General features: G+C 37.8%; 1 protein-coding gene across 1 annotated transcript in view; it reads left to right on the top strand.

Annotated features, from left to right (window-relative positions):
- Window positions 1-19638, top strand: part of LOC136883500 (platelet binding protein GspB) — a 133377-nt gene extending 113739 nt beyond the window's left edge. The window contains exon 8 of the mRNA XM_067155849.2: window positions 15409-19638. Within this exon, the coding sequence (XP_067011950.2) occupies window positions 15409-17091 (1683 nt within the window). The 3' untranslated portion in view covers window positions 17092-19638. The remainder of the gene's footprint in view (window positions 1-15408) is intronic.
- The last annotated feature ends 2377 nt before the right edge of the window (window positions 19639-22015 follow it).

Genomic DNA, 22015 nt, shown 5'->3' with positions numbered 1-22015 from the left:
CGTAGGGGTAGGAAGTATTTTATATAACTGAAAGTTTTTCTTGTCACTCATAGGCATAATTACCACATACACAAGCATGTTCTTATTGATGAATGCATTTACAGTTGCAATCTTGTAAATTAAATAATCTCAAGCCATATCCAACTCTAATGGGAGGGTCATCCCTTGTGGAAACTGTTCTTGGGTTTTCCTATCTTTCAAAATCTCAGAAGGGCTTAAAATTTGCATATGAATTATTCCTAATTGTGCATACATTATCCTGGATGATATTACCTTATACTGATCATATACTTGCGAAATGAGATCTGTTTCTATCAAATGCCGGTTAATGGCAATCACAATATCTGAGTGAACTCACATTTCAACTGACTTGTTTCATTTCTCAAAAACCCTTTTATCTGCTCTAGATTTTTATTTAATTTTAATTCATTAGCCGTTACATTATCATCATCATCATCATCATCATCAGTTTTCCACTCCAGTTGCCCGGGTGTGGTTTACGAGCACTCTCCACTTCTGTCTGTCCATGTACCACTCTTCTCTCAAGATGACATCCCAGCTGACTCATACAAAGTATTATTCATTGACTGTAGTGTAGATCGTGTGACAATTGTTCCTTCGCAAGTTTAAGTGTTGAAAGTTGTTCCTTCTCTAATTCTGAGATTTTTTTCTGATACATCTCAGCATCCTCATTGTCTAACGTTCCAAATAACTTTTTCAATAATGTGCCAATAAAATGAAATAATCCTCTCTTTTCTCGTTTTACAGTATTTTTAGTAAATTGTTTTAAAGTGTCCCATAATTCTTGTACCCTCTGTAAATGATCAACTTCCATCTGCACTTCATGTTGGCAGGTAAAATTTAATTCACTTTGTAACTAATGACATAATACCTGTGTCTTTTGTATGTTCTTTCTAATTACTGTGTGTGCCTCTGCTAATTTACTTAAGTTAACATAAGTGACCAATCTCCATTCGGTAGTGGATAACTGTACGTTTCCCTCATCTATTCTTTCCCCAATTACTTTTCCCGAAAAATGTACTATGACTATTACTACATAAATTATCCAATACATCTTGAGTGTAGTTTACGCCTTCTTGTTTCCTTACGGGTGACCTGTAAAGAAAAGTTTTATGCAAAATTTGCAATTTACAAATGTTTTAAACACTGTCACAGTAACTCGTAGTATCTCACTTCTAATGCAGGCTATGTTCACCATGTCATGTGATATGCACGTGCACAGTAACTCATAGTATCTCACTTCTAATGCAGGCTATGTTCACCATGTCATGTGATATGCACGTGGTATTACCCTATTGAACGATTCCCATGTAGGGGTTCGTATCCCGCAGGTGGTTTTGCTAAGTGTAGCCACCACCATATTCCATACAGCTGTCCTAGTTTGTGTACCCCTGTTGAGTCGTTATGTCATTCCACTCCTGTTTATGCAATTACTGCGGTCAAGTATGTTCGAAGTTCGACTCATTCTCTTATCAGCTGTAGCGGTGAGGCTTGCCGTGTTTACTAACAGCGACCCATGCTGAGTGCTTCCTGTCATCTACTAAGTGCCGCTATGTTAGGGTTGAATGGTCGATTCAGTCATTCATTCGCTTCTCCCAATATTGTATTTTCTCACTCAGTAGACCTACTCTCTGTTATTATTATTATTATTATTATTATTATTATTATTATTATTATTTCCCCACTTTTAATTAAAGTGGATGTCTGTTCACCTTGTCATACGCACATGTTACATCATTATATCTCCCTGTTTACTTCTATTGTTACTCTACGGGATCGGACTCTCGGTTAGTTTCCCTGTATGTGAGATTGACATCTAGGTTGGGCTCTCACTAACCACAACCTTTTTGAAGGGTTTCACGATAACACGCAATGTGCTCCGTTCCACCAATTATTTCTTTGCCCCTTGGTTAACCAGGTTTGAATCTCTAAAACCTTCTCATGAAATTTAGCACGTGACTTGGCAGGATATTTCAAATTAATCTTACCAGCAGTCATCGCTATTTCCAAAACACCATTGGGGTAGGGAGAAGTGTAACCTACCACGGCCTAAATTGGAGCCAATTCTCAACACTCTAATCCATACTTCAACCCTTTACACAAAAAGTTTCAACCGGTTGTTGTGTACTTTAATTAATTTCCCTTTCTTGTTAATTTTCAACAAGCAGTTGACACCATCAATTCTTTCTATTTCGTAAGGTCCTCGGTACGGTTTTTCAAAGTTCTTTGACCATCCTCGCCTTAAAGTTTCATCCCTTAGTAATACCTTGTTGCCAATCTGATGCACGGTAATGTTGTGCGTATTAGCGGCTGGAACCAAACTCCCTCCATATGTGGTTCTGAAAAGGAAAAAAGTTCCGAAAGGAAACTTGCCATCCAGTGTTATTGTTAGAACACGAGTCGAGCTCGATGGACAGTGCGTTAGTTGAGGACTGGGTGAAGTGCGTTTGGCAACGTCGCCTGGGAGCTTTGTTACAAAAACGAAACATGCTTGTGTTGGACAGTTACCGAGGACATACAACTGACACTGTAAAAGATATGATGAGAAAAGGAAAACCCGATCTTATTAAAATTCCCGGAGGTCTCACTTCTATTCTACAGCCGTTGGATGTGTGCGTGAACCGGCCTTTCAAAACTGCAATGAAACAGTTGTACACCGAATGGATGTCTGATGGTGATCACGCGTTAACACCAACCGGACGAGTGAAGAGGCCTGAAGTGGGACTAATATGCAGCTGGATCAAGACCGGATCAGCGCGCATTCCCAACGATCTGGTGTCCAAAAGCTGTAAGAAATATGGAATTTCAAATTCAGTGTACGGTAGTGAGGATCACTATTGGTGGAAAGATGCCAGCGACGAAAGTTCCTATGGTGAAACTTCAGATTACGACGGTGAATTGTGAATGATCTGAGTATTGGACCAATTTTATTTGTGATTTTTGTGATGATTTTATTAATTGTAAACTGTTTGAATTTATATTTGAAGAAAATTAAATAGGTATGTAAGTTATTTGATTTTTTAAATTTGTTCACTAATTTGCCGTCTCAAATTTAGGGTGCGGGTCTTATTCGGTCGGGTGGTATTCGGGATTATACGGTACTTGAACTAACAGAAATGCAGTTTTTGGAGCAATATAGTTTATCTAAACCTGCCGTGATGAAAGTAGCCTACTCGAAGAGATAGAAGAGATGTTAGGACACCCTACAGGATAAAATTCACCTATGTCTCCAATGCAGCTATTGCTGATGGCACTGAGATATTATGCAACAGGATCATTCAGATCGTTATGGAAGATTCCAGTGTCCTAAACAGTAGAAGAGAGATGGGTACAGAAACTACCATATTTTCTCACGCAATTAATGCACTTTTTTGACGAAGAATACAGCCGAAAATTTTGGTTGCATAAATTATTCAAGGAATTCTGATATTTAAAAATTATTTACAACTTAAATTTACATTTAAAAGATACATCAAATCTATATAAAATAAGACTTTTGTCTGTGCATTGCTCAGAATTTGAAAAGAATGGTATTTCTGTATCGGTCATATCCATAGTGACAAGGAAATGCACTTTCTACTTCTCCTTAATTTCTGTCTGTCTGTATGTATGTACGTACACGCATCACGAGAAAACGGCTGAAGAGAATTGAATGAAAATCGGTATGTGAAGTCGGCGGATGGGCCACTACAATCTAGGCTATAAATAATTTTACACACGCTGAGTGAAATGGTAGTTTAGGGAAAGGCCTAAAATATAATTCTTAAATACTTATATTAATAGTGGTCCTATTGGTAAATACTACATAACTAAAGTTATATAGAATTAAATGTCCGATCATTTATGTCATGCATTGTTACTGTACCAGCTTTGATAAACAGATATTCAAGAATTTGTATTTTTGTTGCTAAGTCCTTATCAACGCCGAGCCACGAGAAATTGGAAAAACAGAATTTAATGAAAATCGGTATATAGAGTCGGGGAATAAGAAACTACAGTCTAAGTTCTGAACAATTTTATTCACCCTAGATGAAGTTGTAGTTTAGGAGAAGGCGCCTAAAATTTAATTTTTAAATACATATGTTAATGTTGGTCCTATCGAAAAATACTACATAACAAAAGTTATAGAGAATACAATTTCTGATCATTTATGTTTTATTCACTTTTACTGTACCAACTATGATAAGAGTGGTATTTAAGAGTCAAAAGAAAACTAAATGTGAAGGCATACAATACTGAAAGTGCATAACATTGATCAACAAGAACATTACATTGACCATTGTTTGTTGTGATGTTCTTTGTCTCTTATGCTGCCGTCAACTCCGATAGATGGAATTACTGCTGTCTACCGAGTATAACAGCCTGACTGAATATTGGCGGGAAATAATAGGGGAGCTAGAAAACTTTCTTCTTTAGCATGTCGTTCCTCTGGTTCATACATTTTCTGATACCATACTGCTGGTATGTAACACTGGTTCATCATAGTATTCCAGCTGTTCAATCCCTACTCTGATGCGCTGTTTTGAATGAGCAGTGTACACACTTAAGGCAGAGGCTCACTTAGTAGTAGTAGTAGTAGTAGTAGTAGTAGTAGTAGTATGACCTGGTCTAGAATTACAACTTGGGCATATTCCAAATTATAGCACCACAGTCCACTAAATATATCAAAATTCAACCCTGAAAAGAGCCGTTTCTTAAAAAGAGCTTCTTCCTCTTCACTGTTATTAAATTTTACATTAAAATTATTCCAAATTAGCAGTGAAGAGGAGGTTTCTCCCCTGGCTTGGAGGAAAAATTTGTCTCCAATTCAGAGAGATTTTTCCGCCGCCCGCCGCCAGTGTAGTGAATTGATATTTTCCGACTCATCGGGTACTTACAAGTGATAAAAATCATTGTTAATCTGTATTGAAGATACTGAATGTAGGATGCTAAATGGTTTATTTTGTCACCTATTCCATACTTATAAATTTTTACATTTAGGAATTTATTATTAATTCCACTTGAGACATGTTTCACCCTTCATTGAGGGCATCATCAGTCAAATCACTCTTCAAGGCAAAAATCAGGTACCTGATTAGTATTTAACATGCACACATTAATATACATTACTATGGGAAAATTAAGTACGAGAAACACTTGTACAATGGTGACAGTTGACAATATAAGTTTATAGACTAAGTAGTCGGCACTAATGCGTAAAATTACTGGGTAATTTTAGCAGAGCTAGCAGTGGTGCTCCAAAGAATAATTGACGCACTCATAGGAAATTATTACGTTTTTACAAATTATTTACATTATAACAGTCAGGGGAGAAAGGGTATAGTGATCGGCGTCAATGTTTGTAACAAAAATTACTGTCAATGGTTGGAAACTATACTGTAAATTTACATTATCAAATTGAACAGTTGAGAATTTACAATTTATATACATATTTACAACAGAGCCACTTGGTGAGCAAGGATATAACAATGTCTAGCACCAAGTGCGTCCCATTGTTTTAATCGTTGGAAGACGATTGCAGCATTGATATATCAGAAATATGCAGAGTGGTTTAATCTTATTTTATAATCACAGGGGGCAGGGAAAATATTCCATAGCCAAATGAGGTTCTATAGGCATCGAACTGAAAGTTATCTGGTTGAAGTCCCGGGTTCGGTACGGTGAACTTGGTCAGCGTGGACGGAGACTCATTGAGTGTCACTGGGTAAAGAGTGCATTTGAATGGCAACAATGATGGCAGTTATTTGTAGGTAATTGTATTATTGGGAATATGTTGCGGGTTGAATCTTTCGCTTTTACTTTAGTTAACTCCTTGTAGCTTGGAATGTTATGTGAAAACATCGGTGTGAGATGTCAGTGAGACTTAAAATGATATTATTACGTAAATGAAAGTATGAAGGACCTCGGGACGAAGTTACTGATTTTGTTGCTGGTCTGGTGAAAAGAAAGGAGTTGCTTATTCTATGAACTGCAGTGGAGAGATTAGAATGTATAACTACAGAGTCAGAGCGTTGTAGCTGGGATGAGGCATCTTCTCATTCTGTCTGCGAAGAGGAACCGTAATGGCACGCCATGTTCGTGCCGGTGTGCGCTGGATTCTAGCGTGTTGGTGGAAGTTGTGTTGTATGAAGTGGAAGTTATCTGATGTGTCGCTGAGAGGCTATTTGTTGGTGAGTGTTGGTTGACTATGACTGAGCCTCCTTCAGGAAAGAAAAGGTGTGGAATGAGTTAGCAAATGAATTCAATAGCCACTTGAATGTGACCACGCTGTCAGTAAAACAAAATAAAATACCTGAAAAGTGCAAAAAAGTTGGAGCGGCACAAGATCGGTGGTGATAAATTTATTCTGAATACAGTTTTTACTCCTGGGCGTAACCAAACACGCAGCCCTTAGGTGCATGAACTCCTGCTTTCCAATATGGCTTCACAGCGCAGTGTTTTTCCAGAGCCATTCGCCCCACAACTAACAAGCCTTGCTGAACTTGCATGGCTGTCTGACTCTCTTGCAACTCCTTGCATTCACTCGCAGCTGGCTCAAGATTCGAAACTGTCTCCATACTCTGGCAGCTGTATTTTTTATATAGATCTGCAGAAGATTCTCAGTGTTTCTACTTCCTTCTTCATTGCTAATCACCTTCCAGGTTCTTCTAAGGAACTTCCTTATCACAAGTTTCAACAGTTTGTTTAGCTTGCTGCTGGCCTGCATAGATCATCAGCACTGCATTGGCATTATAGCCTTGTCAGCCCCCTCCCTGACCCACCACCGAACTCTTGGCCTTTATTGTCGCAGTACTGCAGTGAACATTCTGTTTTCCTGCGTTTGAACTATGCTTGTTGTAAGTTGAATTTGATAAGAAAGGTAGCTTTAATCTTCTTCTTCCACCGCTTTTCCCATACGTGTAGGGTCGCGGGTGCAAACTGTGCTGCACATGTGGATTTGGCCCTGTTTTACGGCCAGATGCCCTTCCTGACGCCAACCCTATGTGGAAAGATGTGATCACTATTGCGTGTTTCTGTGGTGGTTGGTAGTGTTGTGTGTTGTGTTGTCTAAATTTGAAGAGGATAGTGTTGGAACAAACGCCCAGTCACTGAGCCAGAAGAATTAATCAGATGTGATTAAAATCCCCGACCCAGCCGGGAATTGAATCTGGGACCCTTTGAACCAAAGGCCTCAACGCTGACCATTCAGCCAAGGAGTAGACAAGAATGTAGTTTTAATGACAGTAATAAACCTGGTGCTGCATTGTATCCATTGTGTTCGGTCTAGTGTATACGAAAACAGACTTCCAAGCTCATTTTTCTTTTGTTTATCAGTCTTTATGGTTTTCATTTTCTCTTCATGGCAAAATATAGAAGGCATAAGAAAATATTAAAACTAAAATCTATTCCATGTCCTGTTCTTCACAACATCATTCACTGCTCTTCCGCTGGCTGAGCATCACTCTTGAGTACATTAATCTAGCACCTTTTAGATCTTCCAACCTGGCATTTTCTGTCTACCTTTCTTTCTGAGTGCACTCGGGCTGTTCTCGTAGGCTCCACCCTCATCATGTGTCCGAACCACTGTAATTTGGACGTGCTCAATCTGTCTACTAGAGATGTCTTTATCTTAGCTTCTTGCCTTACCTCCTCTTTTCTTAACTTGTCCATCCTTATCTTTGGAGTAGTGGACTTTGGTAACTCATCTCTGTTGCCTGCAGATTTGATGAGTCTGTCTTCGTGAGGGTGCCTGTTTTGAGTCAGGACGGGTGTAAAATAGTGGTTGAACATTGCTAGTTTTGTTTTCTCTGTAATCTTAACATCCCAAAGAAGGATCTTCTCTTATTGATAGAAGAGGGAAACTCTTTTTGTTATCTCTCTTGGAGCTAAGTTGTCTCTGGTGAGCATACTGCCAAGATGGATGGAAATGTCCACATACTTGAACCAGTTGTCTGTTCGTTTGATACTTACTGGTTATCCTTCTCTGTTTATTGCCATCACCACCATCTTAGTGTTACTGATCTTGAGGTTGAACTCTCAAAACTTGGCCTTCCACGCGTCGAGTGTTGCCTTCACCTCCTCTTCTGTTTCTCCGATAACAAAGACTCAAAGATAAAGGCAACTACATTAATTTCACGCAACTTCTGACTAATAAAATGTAATTTCACTTGAGTAACTTCATGACTATTCGTACAGAGCTGTAGGGAATTTCCAATTGCTGAAAGAAACCCCAGAGAGATTGTTCAGGAGAATTATTTAGATGATGCCCAATGTCATTGAGAAATACTGTGAGTACTGTGTGTCATCAATTATGCTTCTTATCTCGGACACTCCCGGGTTCGCAAAATTTAACTGATTTACGAATTGCAGTATGACCTGGAGCTTGATTCACAATGTTAAAAATAGAGTTAAGAGGTTCCACCTATTCAATACACTGATATACAGTTGCACAAACTTATGTTACAACATGTCTAATTCAGGACCGGTTTCAGTACATATTTGGTGCCATCATCAGCCGATTGAAAAAAACAGGGCAAGATGTATACAGTTATCAACACACACAAAAAAACATTTAAGGATAACTGTAAAACATAGCACTTTCACAAAGAAATTAATTGAAGTTCATATAGGTTTTTACTCTCTTGCTGTGAGTGTTAAAAGAACTGAAGGATACAAGTAAAATGTAATACTTTTTCATGAAGATAAGTTTTTGTGGAGTTCGTAAGCAATGTGACGGTCTTGAGCACTTTTGCTGCGAGCGTTGAAGTCAGTATATTAGATCTTGAGGTTAAAACGATCTTGAAGGATGCAGCTTATTTACACTTGTTGCTAGACAAGGAATAACAGGCTTTTTTTTTTTTTTTGTACTTCTAAAGGTGGATAGCAATATATACAAAAGCCCGTAGACTATATTGTAGGATATAAACTTATCAGTTTGAATGTGGATTTTTGAGATCCATAGAAAAAGGAAATTAAGTTAGAAATAAAAACAGGGGGAAAAATGGTAAGATAAGTAATACTATGAGGCTCACGTTGTTTAGCTGGCCGTGAAGTATAAGAGGAAATAAAACATAAATTGAGCAGAGGTAGGAGAGAGAGGGGGGAATAAGGAAGTAAGGGGAGTTGTCTAAGGTGGATCATGGGGGGGGCGTTGTGGTAGGGGCAAGTAGCGCGAGAAGGTGTTGTGTATGACATGAAAGATCGGCCGCCTACTTGTCAACTTGAAGCTTTTGAAAACTAAGATAAGAAAGTCAAAAAGGAAGTTCCGTTTCTCAGACAAGTCATTAAGGTTTTGGTTAGGATTTAAAAATTGATCGAGGTGTATTAAACAATTTTCAATGATATCAGGAGAGGGCCTTTGCTTAGGATACTGATGATTTCAATATCTTGGTCTAATGTAGTGAAATTATGTTTTACATCTAGCATGTGTTGCCCTATTGCTGAAAATATATTGTATTTTATCGCGTTAACGGGTTCTGAGTATCTAATTTTGAAATTGCATCCTGTTTTCCTATGTAAGAAGAATTACAGGTATTGCATTTAAAACGGTATACGCCTGATCTTGAAAAGATGTTAGTTCTGTTTAATGAATTGGAGTTATATATCACTCCCATGTTTCTATTGTTAGTTCGAAAGGAAATTTTGGAATTATGTTTTTTGAACATATTGGCAATGCTGTAGACGTCTTTATTGACGGTGAAGGTAGAATAAGCTGCTGGTTTAGGATTGTCATTTAATAGAGCTGTATTTGATCGGTGTTTAAATTTATTGATTATTCGTTCAATAAAAAATCTGCTGTAACCAGTAAATTTAGCGATTGAGCAGATGATATTAAGTTCTTTATTTAAATTATCTTTGGATAAAGGTATTTTGAAAGCGTGATTAACCATACTGTTGTAAGAGGCACACTTATGTGCTGGTGGGTGTGAGGAATCTTGTCTTATGGTAGTAGCTGTTTGTGTGGGTTTCTTATAAATCATAATAAGATAAAGAATAAGGTAGTCTGCTTATTGCTATATCTAGAAAATTGATTGATTTGTTTGATTCAGTTTCAAGGGTGAATTTAATATGGGGATCAATCTTGTTGAGATTATTTAGAGTGGATGGACAACCCTATCGTCTAGAATTACCAATGTGTCATCCACGTATCTGGGGAACACGGAAAGAGCCTCCCCGAAGAGTGCTAGATTCTTCCACGAAGGCGCTGTTACACAGCAACAAGCAGATGATAGCAAGTACTATGTCTACTAACAGTCCTTTTCAGGACCAACCAGAGCACATGTCGATCAGACTTGGTAACAAGCTCCGCATTTGTCACTTAAATATCGAATCCATATCACCACCAAAGAGTCAGTATCTGTCTCGCCTTATGCTGGAGAACAACGTGGATTTTATAGCACTACAGGAAACACATACCAGTGACAGTGAAGATCTCTACAGAAGAGGAAAAATAGATGGTTACAATCTCGCTGGGGCAATCAATGATGAACGTTATGGGGTCGCAACTTACATCAGGTCCCAGTTAACTGATTTTAAAGTTGTTTATGAAGACAACTCAACAGATATCTCTGTCCTGGCAGTGGAAATCTCAGGCATTACTGTTGTGAATATCTATAAACCACCAGGAGTCAGTTGGTCCAGCTGTTCATTAAAAGTTTTTGATCACCCTATTTTGTATGTCAGAGATTTCAATAGTCACAGCCCAGCATGGGGTTACGAATTGGATTGGAGCAAACTCCCTACAACTCGTCCACAATCCTCACAGTCAACACAGACCAGTTATTATTTACTATGGCACTGAGAGCCCTCTTGTATCTTCAGTACCACAACCTCGTTGGAATTTTCGTCTAGCAAAGTGGGATAAATTTGCAGAAGGGTTTGATAACACTGTACAGTGGATACCACCAGTTCCTGAAAATTACAATAGATTTGTCAACGCCATAAAAGCTAATGCTAGGAAGTTCATTCCCTGGGGATATCGTAAGACGTATATACCAAGATGGTCAGAAGAATGTAATCAGCTCTACACTGAATATCAGAACTCTCCTAATAAAACAACAGCTGATGAGTTGCTAAGGGCTCTAAATAAATCTAGGAGAGAGAAGTGGCTCAGAACTACAGCAGAGATGGACTTCACACACTGTAGCCGTAAAGCCTGGAACCTCATAAAAAAAACTTGGTATTGACCCTACAGTGAAACGCAGAAGTTTGCCAGTGAACCCAAACACCATTGCCTCCAGACTGACACAAATCTGTAGAGTGAAGATGGACAAGGTACACGCAAGGAGTGTTAAGAAGCAACTAAGAACGAGAAGCTCACAGTAGACATCCCATCCAGAGTATTCCTGGACAAGGCTCTATCCAAGATAAAGATAAATAAAGCTGCTGGTCTGGATGAAATCTATCCTGAGTTTCTGAAGGCCATAGGCCCTGGTACAAAACAATAGCTAGTCAACTTCTTCAATGAAATTCTACGAATTGGTAAATTACCTAAGGTGTTCAAACAAGCCAAAGTAATTGCAGTCTTGAAACCAGGAAAGGAAGGAACTGATGCTTCACATTATCGACCAATTTCACTCCTTAGCGTAATCTACAAAATGCAAGTAGTCCACTTCATGACCGTATCGATGAGTATAATCAACAAGAATAATTAAAGAACCACCTAATCGATACTTTATTTTTTGTGCTTATTGTCCAATATTTTTCATCTAAGTTTCCTTATGCAGCTGATGATGACCACTAAGTGGTCGAAACATGTTCTGTGAGTGATAATGTTTATTTAATTTTGCCCAACGCAAAAAATAAAGTATCGATTAGGTGGTTCTTTAATTATTCTTGTTGATCTACAAAATGCTCGAAAGAATGATACTTAATCGTATCCAGGAAGCAATAGAAAGAGTCATTTCAGTTGAGCAAGGGGGTTTCGGAAAGAATCATAGTTGTTGTGATATCCAGGAAGCAATAGAAAGAGTCATCCCAGTTGAGCAAGGGGGTTTCAGAAAGAATCGTAGTTGTTGTGATCAGGTGTTAACACTGACAAGAGATTGAAGCAGGATTCCAGAAAAGACTGAAGACTGCTGCAGCTTTTGTTGACCTTACATCAGCCTAAGACACGGTCTGGAGAGAGGGACTGTTGCTCAAGTTTGTTCAAGTCATCCCTTGTCAGAAGCTAGCATGCTTACTAAACAACATGTTATCCAACCGTCGACTTGCTGTATTTTTGAACGGTAAAAGAAGCAGGTGGAGATCTCTAAATAATGGTTTACCCCAAGGGTCATTTTTATCTCCCATTCTATTTAATCTTTACATCCATGACCTGCCAAGAACAACTTCAAAGAAGATACAGTTTGCAGACGATCTAGCTTTAATTACTCAGAGTACAGATTTGGCACACTGTTAGGATGTACTTACAGAGGACCTAGCTACAATGTGTGACTATTTTCACAAATGGAGACTCCAACCAAATCCTAGTAAAACGGAAGTAACAGCATTCCACTTGCATAACGTGGAAGCTAATCGGAAGCTACATGTGTTTTTTAACGGAACAGAAGTCTCCCACAACTTCTTCCCAAAATATCTGGGTGTCACACTGGATCGATCCTTGTCGTTCAAACAGCGTTGCTCGAATCTGTCAAAGAAGCTGAGTACAAGAGTAAATCTACTGCATAAACTAGCGGGCAGCAACTGGGGTGCAGATGCAAACACACTTCGCACTGCTTCACTTTCTCTAGCATACTCGGCTGGTGAGTACTGTGCTCCTGTGTGGGAAAACAGTGTACATTCAAGCAAATTGACGTACAGCTCAATGAAACCATGAGAGTTGTTACTGGTACAGTGAGGTCCACTCCTACTCAGTGGCTGCCTGTTTTAGCAAACATTGCTCCTCCAGATCTGAGGAGAAAAGCAGCGAAAGTACAGTTGCTCAAGAAGACCCTTACACACAGGAACTCACTGTTGTTCAATGCCTTACGAGATCCACCTGTGATGAGGTTAAAATCCAGGAATCCACTTTGGACTGATCTACACTCCTATGAAAAATTCAGTGTAACAGCAGAATGGAGACAGCGATGGGAACAATATCCACCCACCAACGCCTTTCTGATTAAAGACCCAACGAAGAAACTGCCAGGTTTCGATCTTCCTTGACATGAGTGGTCAAAACTCAACCGTTTCAGAACAGGCCACGGCAGGTGCTGATATATGATGAAAAAGTGGGGATATTGTGAAAGTGCTGCATGTGAGTGTGGTGCTGAGAAGGAGACATTGCTTCATGTTGTTGAGAGCTGTCCACTGGCAGCATTTAAGGACGGTTTACGGACTCTGCATGAATTGACACCAAGTGCAGTGGACTGGTTGTCGAAGCTGGACATTCTAGTTTAATTACCTCTATATTTTAATTTGTATGTTAATTGTATATTTTTACACATTATGCTTGTAAATGCCATACGATAATAATAATAATACACGTATCTTGCCCAAAATAGTATATTCTTGAAATTATCGTTGTTATCGATTAAAATGTGTTCCAAAAAATCTAAGTATATCTCTGCCAAGAACCCCGAGGCCGGTGATCCCATTGCCAAGCCATCTTGTTGGTATATTATATTGTCGAATGTGAAACAAATTGTTATTGACTACCAATTTTAAGACAGCCATAAAATCAAAAATCTCAAATTTACTTAGGTGACTATATGTATTAAAGTTTCTTTCAATAATGGGAAATAATTTTTTGGTATTGCTAGGGTACATGCTGACAATATCGAAAGAATGTAAAGAATGGTGTGGTTGAATTTCAAAGTTGTTCAATTTCTCAGTTAGCTCTATAGTGCTTTTAATAGGTTTATTCGATAAAAACTTAAAATTATTCTTTAGAAATTTCTGAATGAATTGGGCTAATTTGTATAATGGGCTTGGTCTGTAATTAATGATCGGGCGAATGGGGACATCAGCCTTGTGGATCTTAGGGAAAGCTTTTGCAGTTGGCAGACCCGGATTCATGTTCAATAACTTTTGTCTTCTTATGATCAGTAAATAGGAGAGAGGTGTTCTTTAATGTTTGTTTAAGAAGACATTGAATCTGTTGAGTTGGGTCTTTCTTAATTATAGAAAAAGAATTATTGCAGAAAAAGTTTTTGGTTTTCTCAATGTATTCAACTTTGTCACCTTTTGTAATGATGAGATTATTATCTTCAATTTTCTTTTTAAGCTTGAAAATAAGTTCTCTTTCAGTGAAAGTGTGTCTCTTATTAGGTTTTGTATTTGTAATAGAGGTGTGATTCTTATTTAACTTTCTCTTTACATCTAATTTTATTTCGTCTTGTAATTCTAGAGGCATTTTTCTGATAGCTATTTCAGATTTTGTAACTAAATTTAAAAATGTATTAACTTTACTTGACAGTTATGTTTAGGGCCATTTGAAGGGATCAAATTATCATCATCATCTAGGGTTGTTTTTGATAAGTTGACTACAGGTGGATGGAATTGTCTTATTATGTTGTCAGGATTGCTCGGTTCTTTGGTTACTTTTATAACATTTCTACTTAACGCTGAAATGTTTTTGAGTGTGTTGAGCTTTCTTTCTAGGGTACTTTTTTTTAAGATAGTATATTGAACAATCTGTTGTCAGCTTGAGTTTGAAATATGTCCCATTGAGCGCTTGAGAGTAGGCAAGCTGCTTCAAGGTGAGACTCATAGAGTCAATCAGCTGATGATGGCACCAGATATGTGCCCAAACTGGTCCTGAATTAAACATGTTGTTACATAAGTTTGTGCAACTGTATATCAGTGTATTGAATAGGTGGAACCTCTTAACTCTCTTTTTAACATTGTGATTCTCAGTTCAATACGGAACAATTATGAAGTTTTTAACTTTAAATAATGGAGCTTGATTATCAGGAGATTTTTCTTCAAATAATCTGACAGCAGGAGCCAATTCTGTAGGTATATGCAAATCATAAATAAATACTCATTGTGGGTAGAATAGTTACGCCCATTATTAGTCATAGTTCTCTTAGCACACTAATGTCCACATGTGGTTCCAACACCTGTTTAGCTCCGACTGACATTGCAACTAGACTGAACCCACCACACGCACAGGCAGCTGATATTCTACCCAGTAGATGACAAATTGAATCAGTGAAAGGACTGTGTATGGTCTCTTCTATCTTATGACCAGTTGAATCTCTGAACTTCGAAACTGACTGCAGGTGGCATCACTTGTGGTTGCTGATGCAATGTGGTTGTTGCTGTATATGTTATTGTTCACTTTTACCATGTTTATTTAAGTATTAGTTTGTCTTTTAAAGGTACAGTTAATATTTTGATAATTTATTTGGGTTGGTTTTTTGTACAAAAGAGCTCATCTTTAAAATCTGTACAATCTCCTTTTTATGATTTCTGTTCTTGTAGCTGCAAGACGAAATGCTGTGCAGTACCCTGGGTGTAGCGTGTGGTCGATACTGGGTGGACGATCGCAAGCTGCGGTATCGACAATATAATTCAAACAAAGACTTCAATGAACCGATAACAAAGCGCAGTAGAATAGAAGAACCTCCTCGGGAAGAACCCACTGAAAGCAGTAACAAAGTTTCCTGTCCGGAGGTGCTGTCAGCTTTGGCTCTCAACGCAACAGCCAACGTTAAAATGGAAGTAGGATCTGCCACGTCTGTCGAGAGCTGCAGGTCGTCACCGGATGCCAAAGAAGATTCAGAGGAAAGCAGTAAAGTAAGTGTTAGTGTTCATAGTGATGATGGTGATAATAGGTGTGTGGAACAGGATGAAGAGGAAGATCACCATGAATTTCTTCTGAATAATGCAAGTGACATGTGTGTTGATGAGCTTGCAGAAACTGCGGGCGACAAACAGGTTCAGCAGGATTTACAAACTGTAGATGATTTAGTTAATGAACGTCTGAAGAACTTGACTGGCTTCAGTAACAGCTGTGAAACTGTGGCTGATATAGCCAAAGGTAGTGATCATTCTGGCTCTGAGCTTATCGAAAGCCTTGAAAGGTTCGACACTTCTCTCCAACAAGAAGGTGCGTCCAACAACAGTGTTCCCTCATTCGATCCTGAGATTGCATTAGCTGCCATGGGTGAAGGTGATCAGGACAGCACAAGAGAGCCAACACAATTCTCCACTTGTATGGACAGTGCTGCTTCCGCCTTTGATCCTGAGATTGCCCTTGCAGCCATGGGAGAAGGCGAACAGCCAGTATCCAGTGCATCATCTCCGCACGACAGTTTCCCATCTACCTTACCTGTCATTGAGAGTGTTAGAGGAAGTGTTGGAACGTCAGCTTTCACTCCCGAGATGGCTCTTGCAGCGATGGGTGAGGGAGATCAGACTTCTGTCAAAAATGTATGTAGTCCTTACGAAACTTCCATGCAACAGTTAGAGGCAGATGTTACTTCCTCATTTAACAGCACAATAGATATTTCAGCCATCGCATCTCCTGATAGACCTGAAGTTCATAATCAGTTCCCTTCCCTTTCAGAGTCAGGTAGTGTTACAGGTGAAAATCAGAACACTTTTGATGCCGACATGGCTCTAGCTGTTATGGAAAACCGTGAACAGGCAGTAGAGAGTAAAACAACCAGTGCTCAGTATTCATCTGCCATTTCCAATACCTTCAGCACTACTCTTCCTGACATAACGGACCACGAAACTTCGTCTTCTGTACCTCCAGTGGATCCTGTGTCTTCATTTGACCCTGAGATAGCTCTTGCAGCAATGGGAGAAGGGGATGGAGTTGTTGATTCAACGCCCTCAGAACATTCGCACATTAATTTTGAGTCTTCCCTCCCACCAAACACAGAGACTGTGTCGGCCGATAACACAGGCACATTTGATCCTGAAATAGCACTAGCTGCCATGGGAGAAGGTCCAGTGGATGTAAGTAGCACCACTCAGTTTTCCCAACCTGCTGCAGATTCTGTGACATCTGTGGAACAATCACTGGTCAATTCAGGAACATTTCAATTGACTGGATTGGCAGATTCTGCAATGGATGTTAGTCTTGATGGTTCTGGACCAGAATTGGACTTTGAAGTTCTCAGTGAAGAATTCAACCAAAATACGAGGCATAGCTGATGCAAGCCAATTAAAAATAAGACTAAAATAACTGCTTCATAATATAGAAACCTCCATGCAGGTTTGTTGTATATGTCAATATAATATTTAAACAAACAAATAGTTAAGTTGCATTATATGCAATTTAAGATTTGTTGATAACTCTCAAATTGTATTTTCAGTTGTTGGAAGAATTATTTGATATTTCTTGGTGATATAATGTAAAGTGTAAGAAATGGCAAGTTTTGATATTTTTTTCTTCAGTCCTTAAATATCAAGAAATCTATTTTTACCAACATGAAAATCCATGCTGTATATATTAAAGTACAGTTATATGTGTGTAAAAAGAAGATTTGTGTAAAGATTCATAAATACTGTTCATTTTACATCTGTGATTTTTTATATTTGCCATTAGCCGTACCTCTAGTTCACGTGGCTGGAGAAAGCCTCTTTACTTGTTATGTTTCCTCAAAAAACGTAACAAATGTTGTCTAGTTACAAAAGATGAAAGATGAAATTTATGTTACTAAGTACTTCAGCTTAGCCTTTATTTAAGATTAAGAAAAACAGTTGCATGTGTACATATTAATAAGAGTCTATGCCATAATGTATTACTGAAAAATGTAAATATATTAAACTATGCATTACGAGAACAGTGGTGTAGCCAGAATGAAATAGACTGACTCAGTATTTCATTGTCAAAAGTAATGTTTTCATTTGTTTATATTTAAATATTGTAGATGCATATAGTTTTCATATATTATTAAATATTGTAATTTTTTATGATAGTCAAATTGCTAGATAATCCGGTATGATCATATTCATGTTTGAGAGATTTTCCATAAAACCAGTGATTATAAGACTGTAATATTATCTGTTTTCACTATTCATGCTATATAGTTTTGTGTATTTACAGTATGTTGGCAAGTGTTTGTAGGGACATGTTGAAAACAATTAATATTATGATTTAATTGGAATAAATTTAGGACAGGGAAGTAAATACATGGGAGAAGGAAGGAAAAAACCAGTTAAATTAAGGCTGACAGTTGAGGACTAATAATTTTATGAAGGGAATTACAAATTTTCATTGTTGATGCTTTTCTGTCATGAAATTCTAGTGACAGTCACCAAGTCGGAAAGACCTTAATTGAATTGCTAGATCATCATCAAACACTGACTCTAGTTGCTCGGGTGCTGGATATGTATGTAAACTTCTGAAGGTTATCTTCTTCAAAAGGGAGTCACTGTCTTCCTGGATACTTGTGTACTCTTGACAAACTCATCCCCCATTTGTATTGTGCTTTTTACCATTGTTACTATCTAAAATGTTTAGATGAACGTTTACTCTTTTGTGGCTCTGTCACCAATTAATTAAAAAGTATCAACTTAGTAATCCCTGTTGCAGGAAATCTCATGTAGTTTTTGTTGTTGATATGAAAAATATAATGAAATTCTTCCCTTGAACAGGGAACTAACTGCCATACTTATATGCATAATTCATACACTTCAAAAAAAGAAAAATCAAAGCATGACTACTTATTCAAGACTTAAATTATGCAGGACCGTAATAAATAGAGGCACATCGTTTTTAAACATCCTACCCAGCTCACTGGAAGGAGTTCATGATGATGATGATGATGATGAAGATGATTATACCATATTTACTTTTGTTTTATCTCAACTTCCTTTGCTGAATATTAAAATTGTGGGATGTGAGATATCTGCAGGGTAAAAGAAATTGAACTGGATTAAAACTAACATTTTAAAAATAATAAAACCTCGCACTTTCACAGCCCATCAGTTCTGTACGGCACACATCTGCTCTGTCACCATCTTACACATTTTAAAATGTAGTATTTTGTGTGAAATACCATATCCACCATCAGGTAAACCTGTCGTGCTGAAGCAGCTCATTTTTGAAGTCAGGAAACTTTCCACTTTTTGACCATGAAACGCTTTTCTTGATTTGTTGATATTTTCATAGGTTAAACACTGTCGTATTAAATTTTCGGACTGCAGTGCGATTACCATGTGTCTGTGCAAATTCACTCTTATGAAGTTTGAAACTCGGATGTTTCTCCATACTCATCAATAAACTAAGTCACTCTGAGTAGCAACTTATTTGGAAAAAAATACACTGCATTCAGTCCTACACCTTATGTGTTGCATTTATTGCATTTTACTGAAACTTCAGAGAGTCCAACGTTGTGACATTCCATCTAGTTCATAAGGTCTGGGTATAACAGGGATCATGCAGTACTCTAAATACCTACCTGTCTTTCATCTAAACAAGGGGAAACAGCTGAGTTTTAAACGTGCACGAGCATTGTGTTAACTCGTTCAGACCCACTGTACATCATTATCTAAATAGCTTTCTGTGTTACTTCCTGTTGTGTCATCTCACAACGGACATTATCCAACTCTCCAAGTTTTATGAAACTCGTGGCACCACTGAAAAATACTTTCAAAATGATGAACACTGATACCCATTTTGTTGGCAGTCATTCTTGTTCAACAGTAAAAAAATATATTTAAAAAAGTTTCCTCTTCCCGAGGTGGTGCAGCTCTTTTCAGGAACACCCCCAATGGAGGTGAGCTGCATGTACCATTTCAACCACATACCAGCCCTCTTGCCATTCTTAAACGTCTGGCAGTACCGGGAATCGAACCCGGGCCCCCGAGGACGGCAGCTAATAATACTACTAACTGTTACACTACGGAGGTGGGCTGTTCAATAGTGAGAATGTAGAACTTTATTTTAAACTAGTAAATACCAAGGGAATATCAAAAAGTGTTTTAATTAACTGATGAAGCTGCATAACGTTGGCAATATTGATAATTAACATAAAAGTGAGAGAAATAAAGATATTTGGTACTAACTGCTGTTTAAGAAATGAGAATCTTCACACTCGTGACATTTAGTTTTGAACTTCAGATGTGTCAGTGGTTTTAGTTGTCTTGTAAGCATCGATGAGCATAGTTAATATGGTAATCATATATTTTAAATACCTTTACCTTCTAGAATATAGAAATATTGTGGAACTTCGATGTGTTGATCACAATACAGATGACAGTTATACCAGTAATTAATGACCCATTAGAAACAATAGGCTTTTTTAAGGAGATTAGTGTTTACTTTATGGTACTAGTTAATTTAAATATGTTCCGTGATTTGAGTAACATTAGGAAACCAAATTTTTTTTACTCAACTTAAGAGTTGAATATTACGAGATAGTATAGATATCATTGTTAATCATGCTGGCCCCACTGTATAGGTGTAGCTTGCCTGCCTCTTACCCAGAGGCCAAGTCAGGGATTTTTATCTGGTTCAAACAAAGTCCTTTCAGCCTAAAAGATTGCAATTGAGCAGCTATCTATGGTGACATTGCAAGCCCACTCTAGAAAGCCGAGAATAATGGCCGAGAGGATTGGTTGTGTCAACCACATGCCGCCTTGTAATCTGCAGACCTTTGGTCTGAGTGGTCACTGGTTAGGTCATTTCGATTTGGGACTGTTGCACCATGGGGTTTGGTCCATTGTTCATCATACCAACATCATTTTGATCATCATTTAAAAATAATTTTCATTAACTCTAGTTTCATCAAAATGGGTAGTGTTCCTTGTCATTTTAAAACATTTGAAAGGACTTGCGCATGCCCATACACTTTTGGAAACATTAATAAATGAAATATCTGAGTGGCAGCTGTCACTGGGTGAGGGTTATTTTTCTGACAGGAAGTCAAGAATCTTACAAACATGTGACCTCAATTAGTGAAAGGACGATCAAAGTAATGACGTACAGACTCCTCTAAATCAGTTAAAAGATACCTGTCAATCCATAGCACTGGTGTGAGGGCAGGGTTTTTTAAATGATATATATATATATGTTGTAAATGAGAAACATACTTCTGAGAATCTTATTAATAAAGCTTTACCGTATTTTGCAAGACCGGCTCAATTTTCATGGAACCTCGAATCAGTGGGGCTCTACTATAATACATTTGTTTAACTAGATAGTGTCTTATTCTGTAATAAAGAAATATATATATATATCAATTTTCATGAGAAGATTGCCAATTGTTTTACAAGACTGATTAGTTTAATAATTCCAATATAATTTGTCCATTATTGAAAATTAGTTTAATGAATCATGTGTTGTTGTTTTTTTAAACATGTCTTTATGCTCCTATACATTATACAGTACTTGACACTGGAATCATCTCTGTTCCTGTTTTCCTGAGCATAATTGATTTACCAAATCAGGCATTCTAAGCATAATTAACTGATGTTTGAAATATGCTGATGTGGAAGCACACAATTCATTCTCAGTTAGTTTTTCATAACATGGTAGTATTGTACATTCACAAAGTTGGAATACAAAGACTGCGTCTTGGCATTTGTACTTCGAAGCACACTTCAAATTATGTGATACATGCATTCCAAGTTAGTTGTGTAAACAAAATTGTTACTAAAAGTATATTATAAGTACCTCAAGACCATCTACTTCCCGAAACAGACACCAATAAATTAAAACTCTCAAGAATTTGAGTGTGAATTATTCAAATACATATTAGTAATTTGAAAAGTCATCACAAAGAAATGTTAGATTATCCTTTAGTTTCCTATTCACCAGTTAAATGGGGAGAATAAACATTTATTTTTCATTAAAATAACCTGATGTAGGATATTCTTTCAAATGCTGATGTTGTTTTTCTTAAATGTACAGACTTACTTTGACATTTCTAAAACTATAAATAAAATATAAATCATAAGATACATGTATGGAGCTCCCGTGGCTCAGGCAGCAGCGTGCCAGCCTCTCACTGCTGGGTTCCGTGGTTCAAATCCCGGTCACTCCGTGTGAGATTTGTGCTGGACAAAGTGAAGGCAGGGCAGGTTTTTCTCCAGGTACACCAGTTTTCCCTGTCATTTTTCATTCCAGCAA

This window comes from Anabrus simplex, chromosome 11 (genome assembly GCF_040414725.1).
Source record: "Anabrus simplex isolate iqAnaSimp1 chromosome 11, ASM4041472v1, whole genome shotgun sequence".
Lineage (NCBI taxonomy): Eukaryota > Metazoa > Arthropoda > Insecta > Orthoptera > Tettigoniidae > Anabrus > Anabrus simplex.
This window is presented reverse-complemented; position numbering and strand designations above follow the sequence as displayed.